General features: G+C 36.8%; 1 protein-coding gene across 1 annotated transcript in view; it reads right to left on the bottom strand.

Annotated features, from left to right (window-relative positions):
* Positions 1-397: 397 nt before the first annotated feature.
* LOC126495033 (killer cell lectin-like receptor 2) overlaps positions 398-10,789 on the bottom strand; it is a 28,815-nt gene continuing 18,423 nt past the window's right edge. The window contains exons 4-5 of the mRNA XM_050132640.1: positions 2,226-2,368; positions 398-505 (exon numbers count right to left, since the gene is read on the bottom strand). Coding sequence (XP_049988597.1) covers positions 398-505; positions 2,226-2,368 — 251 coding nt within the window. The remainder of the gene's footprint in view (positions 506-2,225; positions 2,369-10,789) is intronic.

Below are 10,789 nucleotides of genomic sequence, written 5' to 3'. Positions count from 1 at the left end.
ATAAATGTATATGTATATATATTTCTTTATTCATAAATTAAAATTATATAAACTTACTACAGAAACAAGCCATTAATGTTTAAGATACTCACACTCATTTTATCTTTCATGAAGAACAAATCACTTTACATTATCTTAAACTTTGGATCTTTTTTGTTGTGCCCTGTGCATCTTAGAAATCACAATCCTGAGCTGTGTTCAGTATTTCATCACTGGCCATCAGCTCGTACACATTTCTATTATTGTCTATCACTTGCTCAGATACTGTATTCTGCTTATATTTCTTACCCATGAGCTTCATAGAAAATGAGAAAAGTCATGTATAATGAGAGAAAAGCCTCTGCACACAATCCTACCAACTCTGGCACCAGTGTTAGAATTTAAGAGTTCAGGATACTCACAGTTTAGATGTGCCATCGTCAATCCATCCCCATTCACTTTTGCTTATTTCATAAGATAATCCAATCCAGAAAGTGTTTGTATTAAACTGGTTCTTTAGAAACTTCTGTAAGGAAAATAAAAATTTATCTTACAATAAAATTTTTCTGTTTGATGAGAAATGAACAGCTATAACAGGTTCCTGATATTCTTATGTCAGCTCTTTTCTGTCCTGTCCTGCAGCCCTTCAGTTCCTCCAAGTTCATTTTTAAAGTGATTTCTCATGTTATGTCAGAACCAGACAGTTACATAAGTTATTTAAAATGAAGCGTCAAGTGTCTAGAGATACTACTTTCATGAAAAGATTTACATGTGTGATTCTCAGAGAAAGGCTCAGTGTGTAGCCAAGACTGGCCTTGGAACTCACAACCTCCCTGCTTCAATCCCTAAATGCACACTGCATATCCAGCTCCTCAAGTAAGTTTGATGCTTCATGAAATTATACAGATTCATATTACAGAAGACTATGGAGGAATGTGAGAAGCGTTCATCTTAAGTGAACCCCGGCTTCAAAACAAATTCATTAAGATGAAAAATACCATGAAAAGCTGTACATTATCCTTCATGTTATAGAGAGAAAGCCATGCTATTTGTCAGTTATAAAAGTGACAGAACTTGAGGAAGTGGGAGGTTGTAGAAGAAATTAATGTGTCTTGCATGTGACATAGTTGGCTTGATGGCTAGTAAAACTATTAAATATATTTTAGGGTATGATTTTAAATTTATCTATGTTTACTGTATCAAATGGAAAATTATATCATTAAAATTCACATAAAAATTTATTTAATGCTGTAATTATTCAGCATGTATTACGTTGGTGGGGTATTATTCCTCATGATCTAACTGAAAAAGATTTTAAGCGGACCATTAAATCATTTCTCTAGAAAAAGACCTTCTATGTATTTGAAGAGATTTCTTTCTTTGTTTGATTTTTGATTTTTTTTTATTTTATTTTTTTGAGACAGGTTTTCACTCTAGCTTTGAATCCTGTTCTGGAGCTAGCTCATGTAAATCAGGTTGGTTTTGAACTAACAGAAATCTCTCTGCCTCTGCCTCCTGAGTTCTGGGATCTAAGGAATGAGCCACCACTGCCTGACTTTGAAAAAATTTCTATACTGAAGATGTAAACATCTTGGCCACTTGTTTTACCTTAATACTCATTTCTAAAGATGGATAACATTTTGTGAAACATTAGAATATCATGAGGTAAGTATTTGGACAGATTCAGTGAAAATCAGCATGGTTCTAACCAGAAAAATTATTTACTTCCATGGTTCTCATATAATCTACACTTTGCAGGTTGCCCCATTGGTCAGTTACATTCCCCACTGCCATCCAATTACTCATCTCAGGCAGTCTCACTTCTGGGTTCCAAAGAACAAACCCAAGACAATTGCCTTTCTGTGAGTAGCTGGCCCTCTATGGAGACACATAACTGTCCGTCACAGAACGTGCTGTAATAAAGTAATAAAATAATAACATCATCAGGGAGAACATGCTTCTCTGAGTGACTCTTGCAGATTCATGAGAAACAGGGGAGTTTGCAAGACAGCGGTCTCTTTAGTAGAGCCTCCCCATAACACACCCCGTGTCCTGACTACTAATCTAGAACCAGGAGGGGTATCCTGAGAGACCCTTTATGAAGTATTTGCTCTTATTAAAGGCAACTATATCTAATCCTTGAAGGTCTCTCTTGCAATAAATCTGCCTGGGGTTAATATTTCATTATCCACGATTTAGAAACAGATTCTAAGAGAATAAATGGGCATGTTAAGAGTCTACAGTACCAGTTCATCATCATCATCTATCTTCAAAAGGGATAAGCCGCAGTCCTGGCAGGTCTTTTTACAGTCCTTCCAGTGTTTATTGTCCATGATGAAATAATAACATTTTATTCCACAGCAGAACAAGCGTGCTTCAGCACATTTGCCTACAACAGAGAAAGAATTGTGAAAATCTTAATTTCAGGTGTTCTATTATTAGAACTATGTATTTATTACAATTTATAACTGAGTAAAATCTCACAGCCCTCAGAAATTGAGATTCTAGAATGCTGAGTGAACCCTCTACACCTGTGCTCCATGCATATTTATAATAGAAATATGAATATAATATAATTGTTCATTATGGATGAATCAATAGGAAAAAATGTATCATGTACACACAAAGGAATATTATCTATCCTTGAAAGGGAAGGAGATCTAGTGGGCATGGCTTATGCCCATAAGCCCATCTCTAGGCTGAGGCAGGAAGTTCACCTCCAGTTTGAGGTCAGCCTTGGTTAAACAGTGAATTTCAGGCCAGCCTTGCCTATACAGTATATTCCAAGTGAGCTTTGGTTATACAATGAAACCATACCTAACACCTAGCACCTAATAACACCTATAAGTCTATCAGGTAACTCATGACTGCAGATCACTTAATATCAGTTGCCCACATCTATTATGCATGTACAGCTGTACTGTGGTCTATGTTAGATGCTTTTACCTTAATAGAAATGAGACATATAAGGAAGCTTTTGATGGCGATTTTATGTTCTCCTGCCTTCAATGGTACATTCACAGCCTGATAGTGTCAAATTTGAATACATTAAAACGTGTGGTTTCTTAGCTACATTTATTTGTTTACTCTGGTGGTGAGGATACCCTCTCTCTATTAATAAACATTTATGTCCAACCCCTGTTTTTCTGTACAGAGTTAACATCACTGTGTTGGTCAGGCTCTCTTGGAATTTACTGGACACCAAGACTGTCCTCAAATTTGCAATCATCCTTCCTCTGTGTTCTAATCACAAGCATTGGAGAATTGTGCTACCACTTAGAGTTGATATTTATTTTATTCTAATACAACAATGCAAAACATTTTTGATGAGTTTGGAATGCCTCAAGGATTATTTTTGAAGCTTTATTTACTTATTTATTTATATTTTAAATTTACCAGTTTTAAAGGTAATATTAGTTTTTAACTAGTAAAGATTGTCAACTCCTGCTATCAAACAAATGAGATCATATGCACGAGTTCTTTGTGAACTCTAAAGTCTGAAAAAATACTTCATAATTAATGGTAAACTGTACCAATTATAGTTAACAGTCATGATGCAAGGGAAGGCTCCTTTTAACATGAGATATGTTCATCTCTGTGTCACTGATAGACAGACAGCTGTGTGAGCACCATGGTGAAGCTCTCGTGTGCACTGTACGGAGGACATGCTGGTCACAAAGAGACCAACTTTCTGATACCAAAGTAGAAGGAAAACAAATATACAAACAATTATTTTTATTATTGTGTCTACGTAAATGTTCTAAGTTTATATCAGCCTAGGAATTTGGAAAACACTCTTTTACTGGGAACTCCCACATTCTGTTAACAAAAAAAGCGGGACCTAGATTTGCTCACTGATGAAAACAACTTGAATTCTCAGCAATGCTGGTTTGAGCTGCCTTTCCTTGGAGCAGTAGGAGACAGAACAGTCACTGAGTTTAGAAACTGTAAGATGTTCCTAATTCAAACAGGGATTTCTGGGGTTCTGCCCCTACAGGATATATGGAAACCCAACCATTAACCAACAGATTATCAGGACTGTAACCTGATAACTTGACTTCAAGTCCTTTAGAGAAGAATCAATACATAAAAATGCAATTCTTTATTCAAGATCTCCTCCTTACCTGTGTACTTTCCATAATCTAAAACAGTGTTAATTTTTCCACAGCATCTGTTCTGTTCCTCCTGATTTTTGTAGCCTTCATAATCTGATGACTTACTTGTCAATATTTTATCTGAGGCGCTGATATTTTTTACAGTGCTTTGATCAAGGTTGTTTTGACATTTCATTAGCTCATGTTTATCTTGAAAAACTAAAATTAAAAAAGATATAACTGAAAATGGTTATTAATTCTAAATATTTAAATTAAAGATATAAGAAAAGGTCTCATGTTGTTAACATATACCATTACTTCATTTGCTATTTTGCCATTTTAAAAAATAACTTCTCAATTGACTCACTGAAAAGATGCAAACATCATTTTCTACCATAAACTTCAGTATAAAGTAAATGATAAAGCAGAATTAAGTTATGGTTGAAGCTTATTACCTTCCAATCCCTTCAATTTTTTCTCTGCATAAAACTTACAAATAAATATCAAACTCATGAACTCAGTCAACCTTTAACACACAGAAAATGTGAATTAAGAAACATAAAGATATGGCACAATTCTCACAGCACTGATGAAAAATATAACATTCTTGTGTGTAGTTATATTTTAGTACCACCTGGGAGTTATTTCCAACAAAGATCTGAAGGAATCCAACAGCGCTGAAGTTTTTACATCTCTGTACACATCTAGTCTTTTTATATAATCATGCCTTCAATATAGACTGAGCAAAAAATAAAAGAACACCATCATTAAAACATCTTGTGTGAGGTAACCCAGACCTGGAAAGACTAGCATAGTGTGTGATATGCACTTATAAATTAACATTAACTGTAAATAGGGCAACTACATTATAGTCCACAGATACAGATAGACTAGGTAACAAGGCAGGTTCATGGGGAGATGCCTGGATCTCTCTGGGAAGGGAGAAAAAGAAGAGATTTTATAAGTGGACTGAGGAGAGGTAGAGAAGGAAGAAGATGTTCTAAAAGAGAAGAATGATGAGGGTGGTTGGATTCCTGGCTCAGGTAGAGACCTGGCACAAGGGAATTTTCTATTAATCTACATGGATGACCCCAGCTAAGACTCTTGGCAATGGCAGATATGTATGCTGGAATGACCTAGTCCTGTGATCTGCTAAAATTGCCAGTGAAGGAATTGAGATGGCAACTCAACCACATAACCTTTGACTATAGTCAGTTCTGCCCATGAGGCGGGCATGGATAATGGTAGCCTAGAGATTGGGGGCATAACCAACCTATAACTGTTCTACCCTAAAATAAGAATAAGCCTACCCCTGACACTACCAGGACCTAATTGCTGGAGCACCAGGATCCCAGAGACCTAGGATAGAACCAGACAACTAGAGAACAAAAAAAATGTAATGATGCCTATTAATATTCTACTAAACTCAAAATGATTCCTAGTTAATTGTCTTCAGAGAAATTTCATCCAGCAACTGATGTAAGTAGAGACAGAGACCCTCAGCAGAACTTAAGATTAAGCTCCTGCTGAAGAAAGGCAGGAATCAAAGGGATCAAGGACTTCAGAAGAGAAGTAACAAAATCAACTACTCTTGACTCATGAGAGCTCACAGTGCCTGAATAGACAATCAGGAAGCCCGCATGATAATTACTGGACATTTCTTATGTGGCATTTGTGTAGCTTGGTCTTTTTGTGAAACACCTTACTGTGGCATCAATGGCTGTCTCTTACTCTTTTGTTAGCATTTGGGACGCTATCCCTCATGTTGGGTCACACTTTCCATCCTTAATACAGGGGTAAATGGTCTTACTGAAACTTGATATGTCCATTTTTTGTTAATATTCATGGGATGCAGACTCTTTTCTGAAAAGGAAAGGAGTAGGCATAAATGGGGGTTGGGGTTAGAAAAGAGTAGGGAGTGGCCGGGAGGGGGGAGGGGAAATAACAGACAGGACGTAAAAAAAAATTTTTTTAGAAGTTGAAAAATTCTGTGTGAAGAGCTGTGCATTAAACTCCATGCTCCAGAGGGGAAGCCATTCTTTAGTTCAGACTTGGAAGTGGCAGAACTTGATGAGGAGAGGTGTTGTGGGATTCCCCTCTGTATGCTGTGAATTCCAGTGGTAAATATGAAACTGGTTTGGACTGGTAGTGTAGATAAGAGGGGAAAACTAAACTGATTGCTGGGAAAAGGGAGGCAGATTTGAGAGAAGCCATGTATCCCAGGCAGAAACAGAAGCCAGTCAGAACTTTACCTGGTAAGCCACAGCCACATGTCAATATACAGATTACTAGAAATGGGTTAAATTAATATGCATGAGATAGCCAATAGGAAGCTAGACCTATTAGGGCACGCAGTGATTAAAATAATATAGTTCCTGTGTTGTTATTTTGGAGCTGAACAGCCAGAAAACAAACAAGTAGACTCCTTCCACACAGAGGGGAAGATATTTGGAAGTATTATAATGTACTTTACATATGATATCCAAATAGAATGATGACTACTAAAATTACTAAATATATTTTGGCATATGAATTTGAATTTAACTATGTNGTCCCTCTGGAAGCAGAGCAGAGTCTGACCTCACTTCCTCTTCCGCCCAGCATCCTATTCTGTTTACTCCTCCCAACAATGTTCTAACCTATGAGGGCCAAGCAGTTTCTTTATTGCTCAGCCAATGAAATCAACAGATTGATATGACACTCCCACATCACTCATCCAAACTTAAGACCAAGCTCCTGCTGAAGAGAGGCAGTAACCAAAGGGATCAAGAACTTCAGAAGAGAAGTAACAAAATCAACTACCCTTGACTCATGAGAGCTCACAGTGCCTGAATAGACAATCAGGAAGCCTGCATAATAATTACTGGACACTTCTTATGTGGCATTTGTATAGCTTCGTCTTCTTGTGAAACAGTACTGTTTCACAAGAAACAGTAACGGCTGCCTCTTATTCTTTTGTTGGCTTTTGGGATGCTATCCCTCATGTTGGGTCACACTTTCAAACCTTAATTCAGGGGTAAGTGTTTGGTCTTACTACAACTTGATATGACTTCATATGTCCATTTTTTGTTAATATTCATGGGAAGCGGACTCTTTTCTGAATGGGAAAGCAGTAGGCATTCATGGGGGTTGGGGTCAGAAAAGAGCAGGTGTGGCTGGGAGGAGAAGTAGGAGGGGAAATAGCAGACAGGAGGTAAATAAACAATTTTTTTAGAAGTTGAAAATTTCTATGTGAAGAGCTGTGCATTAAACTCCATGATCCAGAGAGGAAGCCATTCTTTAGTTCAGACTTGGAAGTGGCAGAACTTGATGAGGAGAGGTCTTGTGGGATTCCCTCTGTATGCTGTGAATTCCAGTGGTAAATATGAAACTGGTTTGGCCTGATAGTGTAGATAAGAGGGGAAAACTAAACTGATTGCTGGGAAAAGGGAGGCAGATTTGAAAGAAGCCATGTATCCCAGCCAGAGACAGAAGCCAGTCAGAACTTTACCTGGTAAGCCACAGCCACATGTCAATACACAGATTACTAGAAATGGGTTAAATTAATATGCAGGAGTTAGTCAATGGGAAGCTACACCTAATAGGGCACGCAGTGATTAAAATAATATAGTTCCTGTTTTGTTAGTTTGGGGCTGAACAGCCAGAAAACAAACAAGTGGACTCCTTTCAACACAGAGGGGAAGATATTTGGAAGTATTATAATGTACGTTATATATGATATCCCAATAGAATGATGACTACTAAAATTACTAAATATATTTTGGCATATGAATTTGAATTTAACTATGTTTTCTCTAACAAATAGAAAAGTATATAATTACATAATATGGAAGTACATTTTATGCTGTAAATGTTCAAACATGTAAATAAATTTGTTTAAATTATGCATCGTGCTCTAAATGATAAAGGTTTCAAGCTGATTCTGCAATCATTTTTCTATAAAAATACCTTCTATGTATTTTGATACATTTCTTTCATAATAAATGTAAACAGACAATGTCAGGAATTGACCATTTGATTTCTTTTAAATAATCATTTCCAAAGATAGATACCAGTTTTGAAAGATATGAATATTATGAAGCTAATATTGTGGGCAGATTCAGTGAAAATCACCATGGGGCCAACTGGTTACAACCACTTATTTTACGGTTTTTAGATAATTTTCCTTTTTCAAATGGGCCCAGAAGTCAGTTAGTTTCTCTATTGTTATCCAACTGCTCATTTCAGGCAGTCTCACTTCTGGATTTCAAGGAGTAAGACCAATGCTCCAGGCAAGTGTAGTTGGCACTCTGTGGAAATAAACAGATGTCAGTCTCTGGATATTCTATACTAAAGGATTAAAATTATTCAGGGAAAACTTGCTTCTGTGAGTCACCCTTTTACAGATTCTTAAGAAAGGGAGGAGATTGCAAAATCACAATTGTCTCTTAAATATCAAGTCTCTTTGTAAAAGACCCTGTGTCCTGAGCCAGCCAGGAACAGAAATGAATTTCCTTGGAGACTCTTACTGCATTGTTTTGCTCACATTATTGGTAAACCATATACAACCCTTGGAGGTCTTACTTTCAAAAAATTACCTGCACTCAGTACCTCACTATCCAAGGGTAACAACAGAGTCTAGGATAATAAGTGACAAGTAAGAGTCTACAGTACTAGTTTATCCTCATCATCTGACTTCAAAAGGGACAAGCTGCAGTCCTGGCAGGTCTGTTTACATCCAATCCAGTGTTCAATGTCCATGATGAAATAACATTTTATGTAACAGCAGAACCAGTGTCTTTCAACATCTTTGTCTACAACAGAGAAGCTGAATAGTTAAACCTCTTATTCTCTGGTATTCTGTTATTAGAATAATGTATTTATTAAAGATATGTAACTAAGTAAAATCTCACAGCTCTCAGAAATAGAGATTGTAGAAGGTTGAGAGACCCCATACATACTCATGTTCTATGTAGCAATATTTATAATAGCAATATGGGGAACAACTTATGAATCCATTATAGATGAATCAGAGAAATCATAGCACATACAAACAAAGGAATACTCTATATCTTTTAAAGAAAAGTAAAATGACCAGGCATGGTAGTTTGTGCCTATAAGCCTGGAAATCCATAGGCTAAGGCAGGAAAATCACCAACAGTTTGAGGCCATCCTTGACTAATAAGTAAATTCTAGGCCAGCCTTGGCTATACCATGAGCCTTGACTATGGAATTAAAACATTTCTCACATCTAATGCCCCCAAAGAGAAATCCTGACCTAAGTGACCAACAGTTCAGTAATAATCTTCCAAGAGACTCCTGTCTGCTGTTCAGTTAGTGTCAGGATACAGCATCTGCCATGAGCATATTAAATTACTGAAGAGACACCAGTGTCTTCTCATTATCCTCCCTTTCTCAGAAATCTACAAGAAAGTTTGTCATAGAAGCCTGGATGGATTCGAGGATGCAAAGTGAAATATTCCTGGCCCACGACCATACTTTATGATTCCACTCAAATGAGCTTCAGTGCTAGGTTCAAGAAGCAGAAGCTTTGAAGATCCCAGGAGCTTGGTGGGTGGGAAATGAACATTTGCTGCTCTGAGGCCATTACATGTAGGACACAGTGCTAGAGCTCCATTAATGAACAGAGCCCACAGTAGTTCAAAAGTGATTGTGCTCTCAGAGTAGTGCTGGGGTCTGTTTTAAATGCTCTTTCCTTAAGACAACAAGAAAGAGACTCACAAGGAAGCTTTTGAAGGTGATGCACTTTTTTGGTGACTGTAGAGATGTCTTCCATTGCTCACCCATATCCCCAAGCATGTCAAGTTAAATACATTAAAATGCTTGAAGTTTGAATAGCAATAACAATTCAATATGATTGTTTTGTGAAGTATTGGAGTTGGCCTTGCTCTATTAATAAACTTTGTCTCTGACCTTTGTTCTGTGGAGTGTTATTACTGTGTAGCTCAGGCTTTCTTGGAATTTGCTGGGCTGCCCAGACTGTCTTCAAATATAAAATCCTCCAGCCTTGGCCTTCTAATCAAAAGCATTACAGAATGGTGCTATGATTGGGAGTTATAGTTATTTTATTTTAAAATCATAACATAAAACATATTTTATTTGTTTGGAATGTTTCAAAGATTTTTTATGCTTTTATTTCTTTCATATATTTTAATTCATTAGGTTAAAATATTATTTGTCCTTGAACAATGAGAATCTGCACTCCTATTGTGAGTAGAGACCATATGCAAAAGCTCTTGGTGAACATTAAAACCTGAATGAATGTTCACAATAATTGATAAGCAGTTAATTAACAAAAACCAGTCATAATGCACGGTAAGGAAGGTTTCTCACAGCACATAACATTTTAATTCTTTTCGTGTTACTAGTGGGATCCCTAGCAGAAGTACATGAGTGTGGGCACCATTATATAGTTCCCACGTGCTTGCAGGAAGTACGGCCGGGTCACAAACTGGCAACATATTTGATAACAACTACTGAGGAAACACACACACACACTTCTATTTATTACTGTAATAATTCAAATACCTTATTCTATTTCATAGTAAATTTTAAATTTCTGGTAAATATACTCTTACTGGAAAATTCCGTGTTCTTCAAGAACAAAGTTGGAGACTTGCATTTGCTCATAAACCAAAGCGTTAATTTTCAGGGGTTCTAAATTGTAAATCTATTTCCTGGAAGCAGTAGAAGAAAGAATAGCCACTGGGTTCTAG

The sequence above is a fragment of the Alexandromys fortis genome, unplaced genomic scaffold (assembly GCF_014885135.2).
Source record: "Alexandromys fortis isolate MF-2015 unplaced genomic scaffold, M_Fortis_MF-2015_v1.1 scaffold_388, whole genome shotgun sequence".
In the NCBI taxonomy this organism is placed as follows: Eukaryota; Metazoa; Chordata; class Mammalia; order Rodentia; family Cricetidae; genus Alexandromys; species Alexandromys fortis.
The sequence above is the reverse complement of the archived record's forward strand: the minus strand, read 5'-3'. Positions and strand labels throughout refer to the sequence as shown.